Source organism: Tyto alba, unplaced genomic scaffold, assembly GCF_018691265.1.
Source record: "Tyto alba isolate M040663 unplaced genomic scaffold, T.alba_DEE_v4.0 Super-Scaffold_2, whole genome shotgun sequence".
NCBI classification, from domain to species: domain Eukaryota; kingdom Metazoa; phylum Chordata; class Aves; order Strigiformes; family Tytonidae; genus Tyto; species Tyto alba.
Window position 1 is genome coordinate 46411145 of NW_024881282.1, and position 24896 is coordinate 46436040.

At 38.6% G+C, this 24896-nt stretch overlaps 1 protein-coding gene across 1 annotated transcript in view; it reads right to left on the reverse strand.

Moving 5' to 3' along the window:
- Positions 1-560: 560 nt before the first annotated feature.
- Positions 561-24896, reverse strand: part of OTOGL (otogelin like) — a 107875-nt gene continuing 83539 nt past the window's right edge. The window contains exons 44-58 of the mRNA XM_042793212.1: positions 24654-24795; positions 24131-24316; positions 23440-23652; positions 22437-22541; positions 22026-22133; positions 21557-21658; positions 20201-20305; positions 20076-20116; positions 19020-19083; positions 17880-18058; positions 13499-13603; positions 12549-12668; positions 9433-9478; positions 5506-5585; positions 561-2951 (exon numbers count right to left, since the gene is read on the reverse strand). Coding sequence (XP_042649146.1) covers positions 2751-2951; positions 5506-5585; positions 9433-9478; positions 12549-12668; positions 13499-13603; positions 17880-18058; positions 19020-19083; positions 20076-20116; positions 20201-20305; positions 21557-21658; positions 22026-22133; positions 22437-22541; positions 23440-23652; positions 24131-24316; positions 24654-24795 — 1797 coding nt within the window. The 3' untranslated portion in view covers positions 561-2750. The remainder of the gene's footprint in view (positions 2952-5505; positions 5586-9432; positions 9479-12548; positions 12669-13498; positions 13604-17879; positions 18059-19019; positions 19084-20075; positions 20117-20200; positions 20306-21556; positions 21659-22025; positions 22134-22436; positions 22542-23439; positions 23653-24130; positions 24317-24653; positions 24796-24896) is intronic.

Sequence of the window (24896 nt, forward strand, 5' to 3'; positions counted from 1 at the left end):
TACAAAGAAAACCTTTGGAGCAGAACAGCCCCGCCACGCTGCCGGCTCATTCAAACCTTCCGTCCATTGCAAGGCCTGCGAGGGCTGGTTCACGTTACGTAACACGTACTGCATTATGCCACTGTCACCTTCATGGGGCTAATGGGGGTGGGGTGGCTGTCCAGAAAATGGTTCACAAGTTTTAATAGATGTTCATTTTCTGACCAGGCCAAAGCAGCCTGAATTTTAAGTTTAATTGTAAAATGAAAGGCAATCTTAGACCATATCCAGCTCCACTGAAGATGTAAGATTTTGATGTAGGCTCAGGGAGGATCCTGAAACAGTTCCTACTGATTATTGCACTTAAAAGACTGAATTGAGTAAGTGGGAAAAAGATCTTTTAATACCATTTTACCTATTACAGGTTATCATGGAGTTCATTTTAAGCATAACTGCTTTTATAACTTCCAGGTTTGTCTAAGATTTTGCATTACCATTCATCTTTAGTGGCACAGGTAAATTAATTAAATCAACACATTTATTATCATTATGCAAAATAATGTTTATTAATTTCTCTTTAATTACAAATACCATTCGAAATCTTAGAAAAGCACATTGCTTATAAAAAGCATAGCTGTTTAATCAAAACACATCAAGTGTTTGGTCATTATATGGAAAAATGCTATCTTGTAGGAGCTTCTGTAAGTAATTTATCAGATGCTAAATTGATGAAGTTTTCAGCCAAACCCTCTTGATGCAAATATAGAATTCCTATCTCTATGTTAATAAATCAAAAGGCCTTAAGGATGTATTTTTCTTTTAAAAGTTGTCTTTTTAATTTGCTGTACAAGTACATAAACTTTACAGCTATGGCTATGATTTAATTTCCATTTCTGGCTTGCATGAAAACGTTCTGTACACAAATTCCAACAGCAATATCAGAATATTTTGATTCTAGGCCCTAATATATAAGACAACTTGAAATATCTGCCATACAAGTCATAAAAACGTGCAAATGGAGCATATGCTTTCTCAAAACAGCGCTTTGATTGCTAGGTGATCACTATTTCTTTATAGTGGTTAAATAGTTTACTGATAATACAATGGATTGTTCTTTAATTTTTAAACCATGTCAGTATTTTTAAAGAGATGTATGAGTAGATGACAGTCTTGTTAGTAAAGACAGATTTCACTGTATACGCTATTTATAAGCCTTCAAACTAGATACAGCAAACATTTAAAGGTATTTCACACAAAGTAGCAAAGTAGCCTTGGATTGTAAGTTTTTTTAATTTTATATTGCTTATTTTTCATTGTATAAACCAATGTGATAATCCAATCTTTTTGTAATTAAATGATGACTGCTTGAAATAAAAACTGTTTGTCAAAAAGTTTTCAGACTCTTAGACAAGTATTTTAATTCTGAAACAATTTCCATGATAAGGAAAATACTGTCATCATTTAAACCAGTTTCATCAGTGAATTTATAAAGCAATCTTCTAAAAACAAGCCTAAAATTGTAACCTTAGTTTTTAAAATAGATTATGTAGTATGTTTAATAAAAGGGAGAGCATATTCAGCTTAAGGTGCTGAATCATGGACTTTCACATCCTGATTGAACGTGAATAGCTCAGCTAAATCCTTCAAATTATATATTTTACCTGAATTTTTTTCCTGGACTCAAAAATTATGCATCCTAAATTCAGTCAATCATCCAAATCTCAGTATTAAAAAAAAAAAAAACAAACCAAACAAAACCACAAACAACAATTTTTATGTATTTTATAAAAATATACTGAACACAAATCTTCTAACTGGAAAATGAAGAAACCCATTATGAATAGTTAAAGTGTGCAGTATCCTGTTTTTTTTAATAAATATATATACATAGAATCTTTCTCTACAGCTAGTAGACAGCCAATTCTTTATTTGTGAAAACTGAAAATTTGATATAGAATCCTTCATATCAGAAACAGCTTTTAGATATTGTTAATAAAGGCACAGAAACTTGAAGTCTTCAGCCTTTGCCTAGTCATGCTTCACATATATCACATATATAAAAATTAAATGTCTGATGTTTAAAGACGTTACTACCATTCTACTATATGCTCCGGAGATACACTAGAGATATTTACAGACCATAGTTGTGGCATTTCTCGGTGATTTACAGTGTAAGTAGAGTCCAGTCACTGACAACAGTTTAATGGACAAAAGATAGATTTTTCAGCAAGATAAAAAATGTTTCAGTTGAGCCCACAATTTTTTTAATAAATTAGTTCAGTCATTCTCAAAATCCCAATGTGCTTCTTTCCCATTTAAACATGGGACCAGTGATGGTTCTCAACTGGAAGTTTCAAAGTAAAAGGAAAAGATCCACTGAGAAATTCTGAACTTCATAGCTAGCCACAATCCAAAATTTTAAAACACTGGAAACACAGACATTAGCCAGCTTTCAACAGCTCATCGGAAAGCCACTGTGTAGATATAGTTGATGGCTAAATTATACCTCGTTCAAAGGGATTTATATTTTTATTTCCATACATGCCAATATTTAAAAAGAAAATTTGAAGAAAAACAAACATCGTCTTCACTAAATCTGTGAAAAATTACATTATCAATCATAATTGAGGACATCTTTTTTTTCCCTCCCCTGCAGAGTACTATAGCCATCCAAGGTCAAAAAAAGAGTCTGGTGAAAGGAAACTAATTTTAATTTTTCAGATTAAATCATCCACAGTATAATCCACAGACTGAATCATCCACAGTACTGTTTAGTTCCATTGGCATGAGCAGTCTATCGGCTCTTGAATGATGTACATAATTTCAGTGCCATTTCCTGAACAGCGTAGTGGCACAGTCAGATTACGTTTTCCAATTTCTCGACAACATTTACAGAATCTTAAATGGCTATCAATATTGACACTGAAAATCGTTGCAGATGGGCATTTTCCATCACAAGAAGCCACATTTATCTATGAGTAAAAGAAGAACTAAAATTAGACATGTCAGATTTTGTTATAAACATACTGCATTTCAAACTTACTTGTGATTAAAACCCATTTTTACATTTGAGAAGGACTCTGGTCTTCAAAATTATTTTATCTTCTAAAATACATTCATTCTAAGTGTAGACACACTCTTAATATTATTTTTTTTATTTGTCAGGTATTCTGTCTTAACCTTGAGCAAAATGTTGTGCTGTGGATGCCAAAATCGAATCCCTAGTTTACAAATTAATAACTTCAAAACAGCATAGCTAAATTCATGTTGTTTTCATATTCACCATTGAAAAGTTAAATTCTTCTAAGCAAAGCAAAGGAAAGCCTATCCTTCTCATTGAAAGTGCAAGAGGAAAAGCGTATCAGTGCAAAAGCATTTCCCTTGCTTACTCATAATGCTTGTGACTAAGGGCACACCAATACTAGTTGTGTTATTACTGTAACAAATATATCCAAAAAGTAGGTGCAGTAACAAACCATCAAGGGAAAAGACTGGCTATAAAATTATTTGTGCTGTAGACTTCAGCAGGGCAAAGCTTCCTCTCACTGTTACGTTATGTGAATGGTCAGCTGATACTCTGACAGAAAAGGAGTTGATACTTTTTAATTAAAATTTAAGCAGAGTGATATGCTGGGAAATTGAGAATAATAGATCTAGTTCTTTCTGTCATAGTTTTAAATCTGATTGTTTATGCAAGTGAGGCATATGAAGGATGCTTTGATCCACTCCGATACAAACAGCCTGTGAACGAATGGGCCTTAGCCAAACAAGTAAAACCAAAAAGCTACTTGTACAGCTTTCCTAAAATTTGTCAGGGGAAAAAAAAAGACCTTGTCCTAAGAACTAATAATCTCAGTTATTAACTAATCAAGTGTAATGATACTTAGCTCTATCCAAAGTTTGACAACATCAATCTGGCCAAACATGTATGTAGTTCCAAACCAGCCGTAGCGATAGCGCCTTGGAGGGGCCAAAACCCTGCGATTGAAATAGAGTGCCAGGGGTTTTGCACTGGGGGAGCTGGAGAGGGAGGGAAGTGGAGCTAAGGATATGAATAGATACTCTGAGGTCATGAGAATCTGGAGGCACTTCTGGGTGAAGAGAATCTGGACTGTGGGAAGGGTGGGCATCCATCAGTGAAATGGGGAACAAGAAGATACTGGGGAAAGTGGGTTGTAATATGGATGGTGGTGGGATGGGGGTAGGTCTTTTTCGAAGGCGGGTAGAGGGGGAGGGAAAGATAAAGAATCGACTGTAGAAAGTCATAAAATAGAAGGCTTCATTTGTTGTGCCATTCATGGAACAACCTGGTGAACATTCCCATTGCTCTTCTATGAACCCTCTGCAACTGTGCAGCAGCGTAGAGGGACTGTAACTGCACAGAGCACCCTCAATAGTGCTGCACCATTGGCTTGTAAGAGACACGAGAATGAGCTTCTTTGCACTCCTTATCCTATTACCTAAATAAATGTCATAACTCTTAATTAGCCTTTCAGTCTGCTGGAGAGCATTTAAGAGGGGTTTTCACAGAACTGGATGCAAGGGCAAGGTCATTTTCAGATAATTAAAAAACCTATGAGGTTTGACTAAATGTTTCTTTTCATCATTTGTTGCTTTAGTCAATACCATGTCTTCATTTTGTCATATGGCTGTTCCATAACCTAGGTTGTTGAAGTAACTGTGAAGCTGTCCACAGTCATCTCTCCTCTTAACTACGGCAAGTAACTGTAATTTCATCTACGTATTTATACTCCCTCATTACCAACCCTGCTTCTAAAACTAAATAAATACACCACACACATTTATTTCTACTACTGACTTTGGACGTGTCACTGTTGACCTTCTATTAGGATGGAAATTAACCTGCTCAGCTTTCAATCTGTGATGATATTTTGCCTCTTGACTTATGACTGGTTAGGTTCTTCAACAGAATCTTACCAGAGGCCTTTAGGAAATCTCAGGATAACGTGTTGATTGATTCTCCTTTAAGTGCTACATGAGAAACACATTCGCTGATTGGATTTGTCCTGGGTTTTGTAGATGGGGTTACACCAAAGCTGAGAAATAAGATGTCTTAAGTAGACCCATAAATAAATGGGATCATAAATTTAAGATATGGAGGCAAATGCTATGTGGAGGAGAAGACACCCAGAGATTAAAAGTCTTCAGAGAGGAATGCAGCAATGTTTCCATCACATCCTAAGTGGAAGCATTTCTACTCCTCTTTTAGAGTGGCACGTTATTTCATGCTGAAGGGTTCAATGCCTTTGTTAGCTACAAGCAGTTATGCTGTGTACTTTTCATTTGAAGCCAGATGTTTTTCCAGGTAGGAGGGCTCAGTCTTCCAGCCATAGGAACAGCTAATTTTACTCCATTCACAAGTAGGATAACATTTCTAGGGTCAAAGGTCTGCTTCTGAGAAGATAGCAGCATTTTTTGTTGCTTGTTGATAGCTATAGCCCACTTCATAATACTTTATTTGGCATGCCATAGGCCCAGCATCAAACACAGGCCTTTTATGCTTACCGGGCTTTGACTTATACAGTCATTTTTTCTTATGGTTGTCCTGATTGTCATTTTCTGGCAGATCCTTTCTTCCTTTTTGCCTGATAAAATACAGAAAATGCATACTGAATCAATACATTTTTTTGTACTGTTTTTGCTACTAGAAAAGTTAAACTATTAAAATAATTTTAAGAATTATACTTTGCTTTCATTAACATACACACTGAAACTATTACTTCCATAATTAAATAATTCTTTAGGAAAAAACTTCATATATTAATAAATACTTCCTGTGCAGAATTATTGATTTTATAGCTGGCACATCTGAGGCATCAAGTGGCCCATTAAACTATACAGATTTTATAAATATTAAAATAATAGTATGATTTTAAATTGCACATATGGCAAGACATATGAGAAATTAGAATTTTTAATAGTACTATAATTAATTCTATTTTAAGAGGAATATTGCAAGTAAATAAGATTTTGATTCTGCATTTTAGAAAATATTCAGAACTTAACATCTGAGAAGGAAAAGCTATGAATGTGATTACAACCTTGATGATGTTTTGAATGTTTAAAATTTAAATACAACTGCATAATTTCAATGTATTTTTGAGAAAGATGTCCTTCACGGAAGCTTTGAAAGAGAGAGATGCATATATTTGCTAAATATGGTACAGTTTTTACCAACAGAAGTTAAGTGTGTAGCACCGAGTCAACGTACTGATCTAGGATTAGGGAAATACTGCATTTTTAAATACATTCTGGGAGATATTCATAAGAGGTTTTTTATTTTATTGAAAACTAAAGCTGTACAGTGTAAAGCCATTTTTAACATAACAAAAATCATAATATAATACTGAAACAGTTAAACATACAATCTTTCATGCTGCACTCCATATCAGACTGTTGTTAATATCTCTGTAAGAGCAGTTATTTAGATCTCCTATTTCACTACCCATCAAAATCATCTATTAGTGTTGTTAGGCAACCATTTTGGATATCCAGCATATAAAATAAGTAGCACTATGCAGCAGAGTTTCTCCACTTTCAGCAGATGCCTTCACGGTTGGGTGTACACAAAAAGAACAAGTTTGCTGTTCCCCAGAATCCTGTGAGCACTTTTATAAGACAAATGAGGTCTGAGTAACCAAGATATTCTACAACCACAGCTCCAGTTGGTATTTAAAAATTAGGCTGGCTGCAGAGCACAGCTAGATTTTAATCTGCGCATTGCAGGATCAAACAAGATTCTCTTACTGAACTAACAGACCACTGTATGATCGAAGCTGTTAGCCTACAGTATCTTCGTTTTTCTTCCTCAGCAACACTTAATAAAAAGAAGTGATATCTCAGAAAGCGTTTGCCAGCATGAATATGTGTAGACAATGCAACCTTTGTACTTCTACAAGTCATAGAGATATATGACATTTCAGTGTATAAGGTGCTGATGCCTAATGAAAACTCTGCTGCTAGACTTTTCTCTCTCCCACCTTCAACTGTCAAGATCTGCATTCAGTATCAGGTGTGCTGGTATTATTCACTCCTTATTTGAGTAAGGAGTTTCTGTGACTTACCTATCCTTAAAAGCAAAGAATTATGCTCCTAATGCAACAGTTCTGTAACATTCTGTAATTTCTGGTGTAAAGAGTATTTATTAACACGATTGTAATCGTATGTTTCCCCCCCCCAACGTTTTCATAACTTTGTAAAACATGGTATTTGTGACAAAGAAGAAATACAACATAAATCCATATTTGCAAAGGTGAGACTGGGCAATAATGCACACTCTTGCTCTATTTTAAGGCAAAAACAGTTCAGTCATTAAATTCAGAGACCTGAGATCAGATATAGGATCTCTTGGTAACAGTATTCAGGATGATATTTTTTAAAGTAACATTCCTTATTACAACTACTCTGTACAGCAAGTTCACATATTAAAAGCAATTTCAGAAATGAACAGCAGGAAGAACCGTCAGCAGCATATACCATAAATGGATGAACCTAATTCTGACAGGTGCTGAGCAGTGAACCCTAACAAGGCTTTAGAATACCACTGATTCGGGAAGCCAGCGGGGGATCAGCATCTCTCAGTATCAGGCCTGGTACCATTAACTGTGTGGTAACATTTAAAGGTGATGACAGCTATACACATATATCAAGCAGTGTTTACACTATTATTAAAAAAAGGAAAATACATTATTAAAAATAATACCTGGTTCACAATTAATACTACCAGTAGGCACTACTGGACTAATGGCAAAGGGTAATAGACCCAATCCAGAACCTGGCAGAATCATTAGGAATATAAGTTTCTTGTGAAATAAAAACATTTTTATATAAATGACATTTCATTAATTCTTACACTGCCAACTGCAATTTTTCTTTCAGCAAAAGATGATGAGCTTTCCTGTTAGTCTTCCAAATTTAGAAACTCTGCAGCTGTTTCAGGTCTCACTAAAGGTGGCCTAAACTTTATTACTCTCCTGGTTAACACAAAACTGGAATGATGCTTCCTTGTAAACCAAACTTTTGCAATGAGTCTCTCTATGGCAAGGTAAGAATTAAGTATATGCACTCACTTTGCATGCATTGAATCAAGCTCTTTCGGAAAGATTATTTGTTCCCATTAAACCACCAAGATGTTGCAAGCTCTGTTTATAAATATTCCTTTTAACTGCTTCACCACATGGCACATGCTTTTAGTTAAAATAAAAATGAAATAACATACAATTGTATGAATTATATCTGTTTTTTAGCAGCCACCTCAGCAAGTATTTCTGAAGTATAACGATGCCTTTCCTGAGGCCACAGAATATAGCCAAAATTATAAATCTTCCTGGTCAACAGAAAACCAGTAGCCATTAATTCTTTAGACTAATTTTCTAAATGAAGCCAACCTAATTGGGGAGTGGGGCAGAATCGTTAAATGTTTTTCAACATAGCTTCTATTATTAGAGGAAGAATATTGATTAGTAAGATTTTAGCACAATTCTGGTGTGTTACTTTTGTATGCTGATTCTCATTCTGAAAAAAAAAAAAATTCTGTTGTATTAAAATAGCTTTTATTTTCTATGTTTTGCATACAATAGAACAACAATACTAGCAGTTCACTTCCAAAGCTTTGTGTAACTTGGAAATTTGAGTACTGTTCTGTACTTGATAGATATGAATATTTCCCCTTATATGGCCAAATTATTTACAATACATTGCACTTCTGAATTTTATTTAGTAACTGTGCAATATGTAAGTATGTGACTTCCTATTCATTATTACTGAGTAAAGGTTTGTCTAAAAAAATTCCAATATCTAATTTGCTTATATATTTTAACTCTAACATTGAACACAAAAAAGGCCAGAAAAAAGGGGGTGGATTTTCTGTGGCAGTCAACAAGTTCTTGCTGTACACAATTAGTCTTACACAACAGTGTTTTATTTTTGTGTATATATAATAACATACCTTGAAAATAAAACCTTTCCTGTTCAAAACTACAGAGAAAATCAGTTTCTTCTCAATTGAATTTTTAAATTGCATAAATTATAAAACCTTTATATAAGCTTGCATCACTATTCATTATATTTTAAAGTTACACACTCAGAAAATGTGAATGTATTCCCAGATATTAAAAAGTCAATTTTAAATAAGGGTTGCTAACATCAGTATTACTTATAGCTAAACTATAGATAATTTTTCATCTTCTATAGGTTGTATTTGGAGAGATTTGGTTATACTCCAGAACAACAATGTTAAAAATCACCAAGTCAGCAGCCAAATGAAGCAAGACCTTTTAATAGGTTATAGTTAGGCAACTATAATAATTTTATGTGATTTGTGGGGGGACTGCATGCTTTTTCCTTCTTTATGTCGCAGCAACTGAGGTTAAAAAAAACAAGCCCTCCAAAACCAAAGCCAAACTAGCAGATATTGCAGCCTTCATCACTTACAAGTCTTGCAGCAGCCATCATTATACGTCTGCACAATTCCTCCATTCTGGGAAAATAAAAGGAGAATATATCAAAAAAGACTGTGCCCAATACAAAGGTGAATTGTATCTAAGATATTCCATGTAATAAAGATGTCCAACTAATAAAAAATACTATCACTGAAATTGGGAGGATTACACAGATAGTGCAAAGCATTTGACACTGTCCCACATGACATCCTTGCCTCTAAATTGGAGATACATGGATTTGAGGGATGGACCACTCAGTGGATGAGAATTGGCTGAATGGTCACACTCCAACAGTTGCGGTCAACAGCTCAATGTCCAAGTGGAGAGCAGTGACAAGTGGCGTTCCTCAGGGGCTGGTATTGGGACCAGTGCTGTTTAACATGTTTGTTGGTGACAGGGAGAGTGGGACCAAGTGCACCCTCAGCAAGTTTGCTGACAACACCGAGCTGTGCGGTGCGGTCGACACGCTGGAGGGCAGGGATGGCATCCAGAGGGACATGGACAGGCTGGAGAGGTGGGGCTGCACAAACCTCAGGAAGTTCAACAAGGCCAAGTGCCAGGTCCTGCACATGGGTCGGGGCAATCCCAAGCACAAGTACAGAGTGGCTGGAGAACAGATTGAGAGCAGCCCTGCAGAGAGGGACTGTGTGGTGTGGGTTGACAAGAAGCTCAGCATGACCTGGCAGGGTGCATTTGCAGCACAGAAAATCAACCATATCCTGGGCTGCATCAAAAGAAGCATGACCAGCAGGTTAAGGGAGGTGATTCTCCCCCTCTGCTCTCATGAGACCCTACCAGGTCAGCTCTGGGACCCCCAATATAATAACAACATGGACCTGCTTGCGCAGGCCCAGAGAGTGGTCACGAAGATGATCAGGGGGCTGGAGCACCTCCCCTATGAGGACAGGCTGAGAGAGCTGGGGGGTTTCAGCCTGGAGAAGAGAAGGCTGCAGGAAGACCTTGCGGCAGCCTTCCAGTACCTAAAGGGAGCCTAGAAGAAAGCTGAGAGCAGGACTTGTAAAAATTACAAGGGCATGTAGTGATAAGACAAGGGGTAATGTCTTTAAACTGAAAGAGGGCAGATTTAGATTAAATATAAGGAATAAGTTCTTCCCTGTGAGGGTGGTGAGGCCCTGGCCCAGGTTTCCCAGAGCAGCTGTGGCTGCCCCCTCCCTGGGAGTGTCCAAGGCCCGGCTGGACGGGGCTTTGGGCAACCTGGGCTGGGGGAAGGGGTCCCTGGCCAGGGCAGGGGGTTGGAACTAGGTGGTCTTTCAGGTCCCTTCCAGCCCAAACCATTCTATGATTCTGTGATATGTATGAGCTGAAGGTTTGGTTCCCAAATTCTTTACAGCCTTTAACATTGAAAATTAACTCGTCACTGCTTATCTTATCTGATCGAGTCTCCTTTGAATAAGCCACTTAATTTCTATAAGCGTCCTTTTATATCATCCACTACCATCTATTGTTCCACCACTGAGATTTGTTATGATAGTTTAAAAAATTCTTGTATGCAACTTTGCTGATGATGTAATAGGATTTACACTGATCATATGCCAAGGAGAAAATTAATACCTAGTAAGTAGGTCTTTATAACATTAAATATGTATATATATTAACTGCAGAATTTCAGAACCATTGCTGTGCTCAATTCTTCTTCTCAGTTATACTCTTTGTTATTTATTTATGCTAAAGTTGCTTGTTCACTAGAAAGCAAAAATGTGAAAGTAAAGAAAATGTCATTTTGAAATTAAGAGAGCATGAGAGGGAGAGAGACAGAGAGAGGCTGTCAGAATCTGTCAGAATGGGTACAAACAAGAAAACACACAACCACAATTTTAGTGCATAGCCCAGAACTGCATATCAAGCATACAGCTGAACACAAATAGCACTCTTACAATAACAGACAAAAGACATTTATAAGCTCCCATCTTTTCATGGTAGCATGCATTTTTTATCTCATCACAGAAAAATTACTGAATAACTTGTTGAAGAACTTCCTAAATGAGCACTTAAAGCCAGCCTCTTAAATCCACATTCCTAAATTATCCTGAGCTGCCTGTCAGAAGAGCTTTCTTCTTAGCTACTGGTCCAAGTCTATGCTCAGCATCTCTGAAAAACAGGTCAGACTGATTCAGGAAGTTAATTTTAGGGCTCTATTCTTTAAAATCTTAACCATTATTACTAGGGAAAAATCCTAATAGGTGATGACAAAAGGGTTCCAAGGAAGAAACTCAAGCATAAAGTCAAAGTAGAACAGGCATTAATTTTAGATAGAATGCGTCCTTCAGGATTGGAAGAAATAAGGACTTTTTTAAGCAAATGCAATGGATAAGTAGGACTTGTGCTAAATTTATAATCTGTAGTCAAGACAGCAATGTTACTTACCCTCTCTACATGTATATTTATTATTTGCAGCTTATATTAAATATATGGTATAATGCAAGTGCAAGAATTATAAGCAGTATTACAAAGAGAAGTATTAAATTAGAAATTAAATTGTAAACAAGCATGTAATGAACGTGAAGCATCCACATTCTTCAAACCAGTTTATATGGTTTTGCCAAATTTACATTTTTAGATATATGATGTAAGTAGATACCCTTTCATGTATGATAGGTTTTATTTGTTATTTTATACAAAGTTCAGTTTAAGAGGTAATAGAGTTTGTAGATACTCTGTCATCTTTCTAATCTTTACACAACTTAGGGAATTTTTAATATAGCCCACTTCTCTATGCGGCATTTCTGAATTGCTTGATCCAATTTATTTAGTGTGTGTGTACTATGAACTTGGCAAAGTGTTATTCCAAACTAAACTAAGACATAGTGATTAGCACTTTGTATAGTGGTGTGTCAAGCATGATTCCAATTCCACAATATTTTAAAAGCAATCAGCATTAAGACCCAAAAAACAAACTTACATACTCCTCGCAGATATTTTGTCAGTCAAAAAGCAAACAGGAACACATAAGACTGTAAATTGCTCACTTACATGTTTTTACTTACTACTTTTTTGATTTAAAGAAAATGCATGAGGTATGCATGCATTGTCAAATGTAAGCCAAACTCCAGGTCAGTTATTGTCACTTACCTCACCCAAAGTACAAACCTTTGTACACTCAGTGTCGTTAAAAGGGGGGCAGACAACACTTGATCCCAGTATGATAGCCCCCGCAGCAGTCTTTGCACACTTGTAGTTGGTGCAGTTGGAGCTCCAGGTACTTCCTTCCTGAATATACAAACCAAACCATTATCAGGAAAGACAAAACATTTCAGCTTTATCTCCAGCCTCAAGTGTCTGTAAAAGTGGTGCTTTCGTGCTGTAGTACCTATTGGAGTGGAAAGTTTGTTGCAGACCACTCAGACTGCAGAGTGAAATACCATCCCCTAACCAGCAGTGGCTACTCCTCCCCGGAGCCATGGCTCTACTCTGCAGCTTGCTGCTCACCATGGGTGTCCTAGTGCAGAACAAAAGGGCTCTGCACTAGAAAAAGAAGTCTCTAGTTTCTTTTGCTCTGAAAGCAATGGGAAGCATGAACCAAGTCATGGCCACATCTAGATTTCCTTGTATGTGGATGCTGAAACATGCCATCAGGGTCCTGAGCCCCAGTGCTTCAGTTTGCACATTTCCTTTCTGTAGAAATCCGAACGAGGAGAAGCGTGGCCGTGGGTAGGGGGGGACATGGGAGTTATGATGTGGACTCAGAGGCTCCCAACTCATCTAAATCACAATATATGACTTAGAGTTACTTTGAACACTAACCTGCACTTAGAGTTAACTTAACACCCAGTGTTAAGTGAATGATGACATTCTCCTGTCTTTGTATAAAACATTACAACCAGTAGAATGAAATAAGTTACTTGCCTAGTGTGAAATGGCAGGTCTTTAAATAAACACATTTTTTTCCTGTCATACACTATAAATAGTCCCTAAGTGTGTAACCAGCAGTAAGGAGGTATGAAGCAGGACTCACAGCATGAGTTAACTGACAAGTGACTCTCAGACACCTCTTTAATTATCATTATAGTAATTTTCTGTCTATGTCCAGAGGCACTTACCTCATACACGACTAGTGTTCCATTCTCAGTATGAAAAGAGCAGGACACATTTTGACAGGTACCACAACAAGTATAGTGACTGGAGGAAGGAATATATATTTGATGCTGGAAAGAAAGGAAAGTAAAAAAAAGGAAAAAAAAAGGATTTTTTTAAACATACAGTATATGAAAATTTACTGATTTCTGAAATTAAAAATAGCAAAAGAAACAATGTATGGATAGATGGATGGATGGATGGATGGATATTTTTACGTATGCTGCTAGAAATTCCCTCTCAATCCTGGAGACACAAGATGTGGGAGTTGCGCCCAGGTACAGGGACTCCTCCGCTTAGTGACATTGCTCTGGGAGGAGGTGAGTAGGTTAGGAGTGTCAGGGAGTGCAGGAGAGAGATAGGCTCCTGGAATCACATCCTACCTTCCCTGAGACAGGCCAGACAGACAGACAGGACGCATGATACGGAGGATTCCCTGTCCTCTCTCCACCTGGATGAACACAGTGACTTAAGGGACAGGGGGCAATGGCCACAAGTTCCTGCCCAGCTCAGCTGGCATGTCTCCTCTGTGACTGCCCCACCTTTCAGGTGCCCCTGCGTAACAGGATGAGGCTCTGCAGGTTGAACCAAACAATAATGAGGATGATGGTTCATCTAGCTTGGAGGTGTCACCAAGGTTAAATAAGCCTATTCCCAGCATCAGAACTGCTTCTATAAAGAAAAAAGGATGGGTAGTTGTCATAGGAGATACCCTTCTGAAGGGAACAGAAGGCCCAGTATGCAGACTGGACCCACTTTTTAGGGAAGTCCACTGCCTCCCTGGGGCCTGGGTTAAAGATGTGAAGAGAAAACTTCCTACCCTGGTATGGCCCTCAGATTATTATCTGTTACCGATTTTTCAGGTAGTCAGCGATGAAATGGCAACAAGAAGTCTGAGGGCAATCAAGAGAGACTTCAGGGCCTTGGGATGGCTGGTTAAGGGACCGGGAGCACAAGTGCTGTTCTTGTTGCAGGGAGTGATGAGGGAAGAAAAAGGAGGAGCCAGCAGACCAATACCTTGCTCGAAGCCTGGTGATGCCAGCAGATTTTTGGGTGTTTTGGTCATGGATTGGTCTACACAACACCAAGCCTGCTGGCAAAGAGACGGGATGCACCTGTCTCAAAGGAGGAAAAGGATCTTTGCACAGGAGTCAGCAGGACTCACTAAAAGAGCTTTAAACTAGATTTAAAGGGGAAAGGGGAAACCAGGCTCACTAGAGATAAGCCTGGAGGTGGCATGCCAATGTTTGAGGGATGGTGTGTTAATGAGGTCCTTCTGTCTGCCATCTCAGTGGAGCTAGGGGATGGAGATCCATGCTGCAGCAAAGACGTGAGGGTATTGATGTGTTAGAAACCAGAGAAGAGCCTGAGAATGGTCACATAGGAATTAGGGCTTCTCCCTCCAAAAAGGTGGTGGGATCAATAGCCCAGCTGAAGTACATCTACACAATTGCACGCAGCATGGTCAACAAACAAGAGGACCTGGAAACCATTGTGCAGCAGATAAACTATGACATAGATGCCATCACAAAAATATGGTGGGGTGACTTGCACAACTGGAGTGCTGCAATGGATGTTATTCACTCTTCAGAAGGTATAAGCAAGGAAGGAGAGGCAGTGGGGTAACCCAGTATGTTAGGGAGTGTTTTGGTTATCTAGAGCTTAATGATGGTGACTATGGGGTTGAGTGCTTATGGCTAAGAATCAGGGGGAAGGCCAGCAAGGTAGATATCATGGTGGGAGTCTGTTACAGATCACCCAACCAGGATGACGAGGCAGACAAAATACTCTGTAAGCAGAGAGGAGTCACACAATCGCTAGCCTTTGCTCTCATGGGGGACTTCAACTTACCAGATGTCTGCTGGAAATACAATATAGCAGAGAGGAAACAGTCTAGGAGGTTCCTGGAAAGTGTGGAAGGTAACTCCCTGACACAGCTGGTGACTGAGCCAACCAGGGAAGGCGTCCCACTGGACCTCTTGTTTGCAAACAGAGAAGGACTTGTGGGCAATGTGATGGCTGGAGGCCATCTTGGGCATAGCAATCATGAAATAATAGGTTTTGATTCTTGGAGAAGTAAGGAGGGAGGTCAGCAGAACTGCCACCTTTGACATCTGGAGGGCAGGCTTTGGCCTGTTTAGGAGACTGGTTGACAGTCACTTGACAGGCAGTCCTGAACGGCAAAGATGTCCATGAAGGCTGGACATTCTTCAATAAGGAAATCTTAAAGTCACAGGAACAGGCTGTCCCCATGTGCCAAAAGGCGAGATGGCAGGGAGGAAGACTGGCCTGGCTGAACAGAGAGCTTTGTCTAGAACTCAGGAAAAAAATGAGAGTTTATGACCTTTGGAAGAAGGGGCAGGCAACTCAGGACTACAAGGATGTCGTGAGGTTATGCAGGGAGAAAATTAGAAGGGCCAAAGCCCAACTAGAACTTAATATGGGTACTGCCATAAAAGACAATAAAAAATGTTTCTATAAATACATTAGCAGCAAAAGAAGGGCTAAAGAAAATCTCTGTCCTTTATTGGATACAAGGGGAAATGTAGTGACCAAGGATAAGGAAAAGGCTGAGATACTTAATGCCTTCTTTGACTTAGTCTTTAATAGTAAGACCAGTTGTTCTCCAGCTACCCTGATCTGGAAGACAGGGACGGGGAGCAGAATGGAGCCCCTATAATCCAAGGAGAAATGATTAATGACCTGCTGCACCACTTAGACACACACGAGTCTGTGGGGCCAGATGGGATCCACCCAAGGGTACTGAGGGAGCTGGTAGAAGTGCTCACCAAGCCACTTTCCATCATTATCAGCAGTCCTGGCTAACTGGGGAGGCCCCAGTTGACTGGAAGTTAGCAAATGTGATGTCCATCTACAAGAAGGGGTGGAAGGAGGATCTGGGCAACTACAGGCCTTTCAGTCTGACCTTGGTGCCAGAGAAGGTTATGGAGCAGGTCATCTTGAGTGCCATCATGCAGCACATAGAGGACAACCAGTTGATCAGGCCCACTCAGCATAGGTTTATGAAAGGCAAGACCTGCTTGACTAACCTGATCTTCTATGAAAAGGGGTCCCACTTAGTGGGTGAGGGAAAGGCTGTAAATGTTGCCTACCTAGATTTTACTACAGCTTTTGACACCATTTCACACAGCATTCTCCTAGAGAAACTGGCTGCTCATTGCTTGGATGGTTGTACTCTTCACTGAGAAAAAAAACTGGTTAGATGGCCAGGCCCAGGGAGTGGTGGTGAATGGAGGTAAATACAGCTGGTAGCTGGTCACAAGTGGTGTTTCCCAGGGCTCAGTACTGGGGCCAGTTCTGTTTAATATCTTTATCAATGAGCTGCGCAAGGGAATTGAGTGCACCTTCAGTAAGTTAGCAGACAACGCTGATTTGGGCAGGAGTGTTGATCTGCTTGAGGGTAGGAAGGCTCTACAGAGGGATGTGGACAGGCTGGATTGATGGGCCAAGGCCAGTTTTTTGAGATTCAACAAGGCTAAGTGCCAAGTCCTGCACTTGGGTCACAACAACCCCATGCAATGCTACAGGCTTGGGGAAGAGTGACTGGAAAGCTGCCTGGCAGAAAAGGACCTGGGGGTGTTGGTCAACACCCAGCTGAACATGAGCCAGCAGTGCGCCCAGGTGGCCAAGAAGACCAATAGCATCTTGTCTTGTATCAGAAACTGTGGGCCACCAGGACTAAGGAAGTGACCGTCCCCCTCTACTCTGCACTGGTGAGGGTGCATCTCAAATACTGTGATCAGTTTTGGGCCCCTCACTGCAAGAAGGACATTGAGATGGTGGAGCATGTCCAAAGGAGGGCAACAAAGCTGGTGAATGGTCTAGAGCACAATTCTTATGAGGAGCAGATAAGGGATCTGGGCTTGTTTAGCCTGGAGAAAAGGAGGCTCAGGGGAGACCTTATTGCTCTCTACAACTACCTGAAAGGAAGTTGTAGTGAAGTGGGCATCGGTCTCATCTCCCAAGTAGCAAGAGATGGGACAAGTTGAACCAGGGGAAGTTTAGATTAGATATTAGGAAAAATTTCTTCAGCAAAAGGGTTGTCAGGCATTAGAACAGGCTGCCCAGGGAAGTGGTTGTCACCATCTCTGGAAGCATTTAAAAGATGTGTAGATGTGGTGCTTAGGAACATGGTTTTGTGGAGGACCTCGTTGTGCTAGGTTAACAGTTGGACTTGATGATCTTAAAGGTCTTTTCCAACCTAAATTCTTCTGTGATTCTAAGATACACGTCATCACTGTTAAGTTCTCGAGCTCTTGCTGAGCAAACAAGGCTAGCAAAAGACTTCACTTTGACTTTTTTTCCGGGTATTTTATGAATACTCACATCTTCACATTGCTGGGAACAGTTCACCACTGTAAAATGTATGGCATTGTATCCTGTGTTCTGATCTTTGTCTTGTAAACACTGTACAGTGTAACAAATGTCTCCATCCAAGTACTGAATCACTGATTGTCCAGGATTCAGTACCGTGACCTCTTGGAAGATGCACACATCATCCTTCTCTAACACCAAAAGAAATAAATGTTACCGGAGGGGAATAAAATAAATCATCAAGCAAATTAACAGAATAAATGTGAAGACAAAAGTAGGGCAAAGTCCTATGCTCTGCAAAAGTATTCTAACTTTTAGACTTGATTGGTTTGTGGCTTTAATTACCAAACAAGACAGTGGAAAAAGGTATAATTCAGCCTAAGAAAATGCTACAAAATCCTAAATTGCCTAAAATAGATAGTGGTCCTACTGTGGAAGTCAAAGATATCTGTTGTTCTTATTTTTAAAGAATTCTAGTATTTAACATAGCTAAGTACACTATATGAATTATTGTGGACATCACAAAATGTAGCCTTTCTGTCAATTAAACTGGTATTTCTACAATTACTTGTGGGACAGTAGTATGCTCAAGCTGTTACTGTAAATGTGTGCTTTGCTCCTGGAGGCAGTCAAGCCTGGGCTGCCGTCAGGATTGCAGCATACTTCAAGCACCCCTGTGCACAGTACAGCTGAAATCTAGTCTACACAGAGTAGCTGAGTGAGGGAAGGAAGCAGAGGTCTGATCTTAAGACTGAGTACCTGCTGGCTGGATAGATCTGTTGCTCTGGTGCGAGACGTTGTCTCGTCTGTGCTCGACAGTAAACTAGAAGCAGTCACACCACTCACACTCAGCTAAGGTTCACAAACTGCTTCCTGTCTGCCTCTCACCAGAGAGACCATATCTGACTGAAAGAATGGGCACTTAAATGACACTCCTATACCCCACCAGAACAGACACAAAATGGATGGGTTAGCAAACAAAGCATCATACTCAGAAAAAAAGGGCATGATTGCATAATTTTATGTGTAGACACCCATAAAATCAAGCTAAAAGAGTGTGTACATTTGAGAAGGTTATTATGGTCCTATTTCTGCTTTCTTTACATGCCTTTTTTACTAAAAACAAAACAGCTAGGAATATGAAAAAGTTACCACAAATGTAGTGAGTGCATCCGCAAGCACTGGAAACACTATCATCTATTTTTTTAACTTCTCCCTAAATGTAAAAAGATAAAAGAGCTTTCAAAGTCATGCACAATTAAATGGAGTGCTAAACAGACAATATTTCTTTTAAAATGTAACATATTACTTCCATCACTTCCACCCCTGCTTTCATAAAAGAGAAAAAATGCAATGTACTCAAGAAACAGTAGCACATTTAGACTTACTCAGTGTATTTATCTCTTTAAACAGGAGAAAAGCACTTCATTTTCTCTAGAAAGGCCTATGAGTAGCAGGGTTGCTAAACAGCAATTTATCCTGACATGCAAAGTTATTTCAATAATAAACATATTAGCAAAGGACTACCTTCTGTGAATTTTTTTTCAAAAGATAGGTGAAAGCTATTCAAACGTGTAACTCCTGCTTAGACCTTACATTATGCAGTCTTCATATAAGGGGAAGAGAAGGACAGACTACAGGCATTTGATAGGGAAAATATCCCTGTCACTATGATAATAATGGGAGTTTGAACATTGACTCATAATTATTTTCCAGATCACACTCCCTATTATGAGAAAGTATGTGAGGAGCAAAATATTTATGATTTCTCATGTCATCTAAATTCAATAATGTTATATCATTTTAGTCAAAAGCATAAATGATTAACAAAATAACACATTTCTACAGATGATACATATGATCATAAGGCTCATTTCTCATTAATTATTAAAACCAGTTGGGAATTATTTACATGGAAAACCTTCCCAGCATATTGTTTCAAGTCAACATTGAACAGAGTAATATTACAATTGCTTTTCTTATTTTGACATCTTAAAACACACAAGGTGAAATTTCCGCACGGAATAGTTGACAACACTGGGCAGACACTTGCTAGAGTAACATGGTTGAGCAGGGGACTGGGAGGCAGTCCCAGCCTGTCCCTATTCAGCCTCATCACCCTTTACAGCTAACTGAAACAAGGAACGGAAAGGGAGGAGTAAGAGGGCTGAACACCATTAATAAATATATCTAAAGGACAGTGCTTACCAATTTACAGGTCAGTTTAGTAGTGTTTTCACAGCTACATTCTGAGAAAAGAAAACCGTATTACTCAGTTACCTAATTGTTAGCTTTTGTTAACAGCAGTGACTAAGGAATAAAGCAATAATTACCACAGTGCCATTCTGGACAACACTGCCCAGGTATTTTTTCCTTCACAAGTGTCATGTCATCTGTGCAATTCATAGGAGGCTCAGAACAAAGATTTTCATCGCAAACTAAATTGGGGGAAAATACATATATGAGAATTTACTCAAATTTCCTTTATTTTTTTCAGCTTTTATTTCTCTTGATAAACTATTTTTAATATAATAACATTTAAAATAAATTTTTATTGTGTTTCTTAAGCATTGGAATTATATTTTGAAATGAAAAATAAATACTTTCAAAAGTGCTTTGAGTTGCCTTAGAACATGTTTAAATTTTCAGAAAACATCACATAGGAATCATTTAATATTCTTCCTACTTCAGAATCACTTAAGCTGATAGCCAGTACCAAAGGCAACTAAAATCACAGCTTTTGGAAAGCACAGGGTTTTTTTCTCTCAGCTACAAATGTACTGTAAAGAACATTTCTGTAAGATACAGGGAGCAACTCCCCTCCTGGAATTACTCTAGTAAGAAAATACCTGCCTTATTGGAGGTGGCTTACTGGGACTCTGAAGGAAGACCACATACTAAGATCTAACTTTCTACCTGCCAGAATTTGGCAAAACCAGTGCTGAACACTTTTTCAGAAACTTTCACTTGGATGCAAGTGCTAGGAGAAGGAAAGCACCAAAATATGGAACCCCTTGAAGTAAAAATTACTAAGCTCCATATTTACCGGAAGACAATTTAATTAATTGAAGATACCCAAAGACTGCAATAGGACAAGAGTTAATCTAAATTAAGCACTTAAACTTGCAGACTTTGCATAAGAACATACAGCACCATTTCTGTGTTTTATGAGGTTACCAAAGACACTACATTACACTGCAAATATTTTTCTTCTACCTGCTCATTGTTTGAATAGTAGTCAACCCAGCAGTATTTGAAATCCTTGTCCTACTCCTTCCCCTAAAAGCTGAAAGTGCAAAGAAACTGCCTAATGAATGGTACACCAGAGGAACAACAACATGAAAGCTCCTTTATTATGGTTGTTTTAATATATGAACAACTGTATACTCCAAGGATGGGATTCAGTTCCACACTAATATATGGGTATTTAGATCACCCTGAAAGTAGCTATACGCTGTCTGGTGACCTAAATAACCTCTCCAGACTCCATTGACTGAGTTGGTTAGACCATCACTGAGTGTACCAATAACTGTGAACCTACCTCAAATGCAGAAACCCTCATTTAGATCTCTTAATCTCTATCTGAATCCCACCCTAAATGCTGAATCAAAAAACTCTACACACACGGAGAACATCTGTCATTTTGACTAAATTTGGTAACATAATGAACTGACATCAGGTCCACTCACCGCAGTAGTAATGAGGACAACAGTAATGTATGGTATTAAGGTCTACAGTGAGAATTTCCCCTTCATTACACAAGGGAACGGGCTCAATACAGGATTCACAGACTAAATTAAAAAAAAAATCAGAAATTTACAAAGTCTTAAATACTAAAAAGTTAGTACATGTGAATTCTATTTAATAGACTATATAACAAGTCATATTACCTTTGTTACTTGGATAACAGAGCTTTTATGAATTGACATTCAAATATAAAACCATAACAAAGTTCAAATATGATGATCAGAATTATGTTGGAAATAAAGGCCCGAGAACCCAAGAATAATTCATGCTTCAGACAGCCTGACCTGTATGAAGTCCCACTTACCTCTCCAATAATTCCTGGCTTACATTATTAGGTTTAGAACTATAGACTGGTTTTGTAAATACGTAACTATTTTTTAGTTATCCATAAAAATATTAGAGGCTTCTTACCACAGAGATAAGAGAAACAACAGGAATCTTCCTGTTTTGCTTCAACAATAAATTGATCTTCTCTGCAGTCCAGCTGGGAAGCATTGAAACAAACTGAAGGATCACATTCTGTAGAATGTGAAATAAACAGTATCTCAAAGAGAGTCACAGAAACAATACTAAAAAGATAAAATATATTCTTCATCTACTGAGTAACACAAAATACTCCAAATTAACTGTAAATCAAAAGTGACACAAAACACAAACACAAAAAAATACTGGAGAGTGTGAAAAAAAATACATCATTGCCTGGTGATATTTACAATGTCTCAATTCTGTTAACCATCAAAACAACTTCTAAGGCAGATTTTCTTACAACACATAACACGAGTGTGGAAAGTATCCCAGTAACTGTTTTTGTATTTCCCTTACCACATCGATACTGTGGACAGCAGGACAGGGGGTGGTACCCTACCACTAATTTTTCATTGGGTTTGCATGTTGGAATAATGGCATCACACAATGACATGTTACATTCTGTGGGATAAAAAACAATAAATTTTGACATATTTGAACATATACAAGTGCAAGTCCTATAGCTCAAGATATTTATACCATCTAGTATAGAGATACACAAACTAAGAGCAGCCCAAATCAACTTAAATTGCACTCCATATCATCAGGTTAGACCTCTGAGCTCAACCCAGGGCTTGTATACCTACATTCACACGGTACTGTGCTAGCACAGTTATATCTCTCTTAAAGCAGGTACTTACTTGCTCTGCTTCCTGCACATGAAGCCAGCTAAAATGTCCCAGTGAAAATATTCCCTAAACAAATTGACAGTACAGTGTTGGTCACAGGTATCTAACTAATGAGCAAAAGCACCATATCAGCTGGACCATTTTTTCTCATTTTCCTTGAAGATGTTATGAAGAAATAAGTATCTTTTGCTTAACATTTTAGGAGAAATAAGCTTATTCCTTTTTCTAACAACCATGTCTAGACAGCATATTAGCTTTCAGTGATCAGCTCACAGAATACTGCTTCTGGGAAATAGCAGTAGGACAGTGGATACTGCTCTTGACACCAAAGCACTAATAAGAGAAGCAAACAGGCTCTGATGACTGCCCCAATTACCAAGTTACTTCTGTCATCAAGTATTTATCAAGTTCTTTTGAAATTACACCCAAAAGCTTTAAAATTAATTTTTAACAGAAGTTTTGTTTCACTAGTGGACTTCTAAGACAAAAAAAAAATATTTCAGTGAATCAGTTCTGTCAAAGAAGAGAAGCCTGCTTTGCTGGCCCAACCAGCCCCAAGTACAAAAAAATCACTTCTGAAAAATGTTACCTTAAACCCTGTCTAGAGATTGTCTGCCAGTGAATATCAAGCACCTTATACTTCTGTTACTGAAAACAAATGTGGTACCTACCACAAACTTTCTTTGGACAGCAAGCTCCCTCTTCGATGACATGGACAATAACTTCCCCTTCTCTTTCACAGACTGGTGGTGGATCATCACTGCATTCAGGTTCTACAGCAACAATGCTTCCATTTGCTAAACAGTTATACATGCAACAGCCTCTCACAGATCCATTCCAGATCTCCCCAGCAAAGCGGGGTTGTCCTTTGTTGTCTGTACATGCTGAGAGAAAAAACATTATATCCCTTCAACAACTAGAGAGTAGAGATTTCCTGCAAGCAACTATGAATTGCATAAAATAAAAGCATGCGGAGCATTATGATCAAAGAATCCAAGAAAATAGTATGACCTTAAAAACCCCAAATGAACAGACGCTTCACTGTAGGTGAAAATAAGTACTGAGTGCAAAGGAAAGAACCTGCCCATGCTATTCCTTCCTGACTACTCCAGGAAAGAAAGCCTGGGGGCTACAGAAGAATGACCATTGTTTTTACCCAAGAGAAGTACATCAGCCCCGGGTCTTGAGTCCAAGTGAAGCAAAAGCACAAACTGCTGCAGCTTGAGATAAAGCTAGGTTCTGTTGAAGGGAGCTGTACCAGATTCACGCTTACTGAAGGCTGACATGGAACTTAAACATTGCTTACACAGAGCTGTGGTTAATATTACCATATCTGCAAAACTACTCTTCTGCTGCACTTACTACATTTTTCTTCTGGTATACAGAGGTCAGAGTCTGTTCTATGCAGAATAGTGCCATTTTTACACACACAGTCTTCCCTTAAATAGGAACAGGGAGAATCTTCATAGAACCATTTATTCAAGCACGTCTTGGCTTCACAGGGTTGCACACAAGGCTGGTATTCCTTGCCCTCAGGACAACTCAATGCTGCAAGTCATAAAAATAGGACATTGAGTGCTGCTGTTATTTTTTCAGCATATCATTGGATAAACTGGTAGTAAGAACAAGTGAGTGCATCATAGAAAGCAGGCATTTATATTTTTAACAGTACTTTAGGTAAGCAACTCATTAAAACAAGATTAAAACTGATTCATGGCACTTTGATTAAATGCATCTTAAGAACTTGTACCCTGATTTCCTAATGCTGTGATAAAATGAGATGGTACTTACAATAACAATAGAAAGAAATATATTTTTAACTCATCACTAAACACTGCAGCAGTATAAAGCCACACTGGGGTATAGAACATGGCTGTCTGCTTACAGCAGTAGTCAGGCGTCCTCCATTTAATGCAGATGTTGTGTTTGTTGCATAAAGCCACATATGCAGAAAGTGCATCACACTCATAATTCCAAAAATAAGTACTGCTGATCCACATCTTCTCACAAAACTCCTGTGGTGACACCTAGGAACATATCGTAACTGAGAATTAACAAGCAGAAAATCTTTCTGTAATTAAATCATTAAATACAAGAAATAATACAGCTGCAAGGGAGAAAATCACAG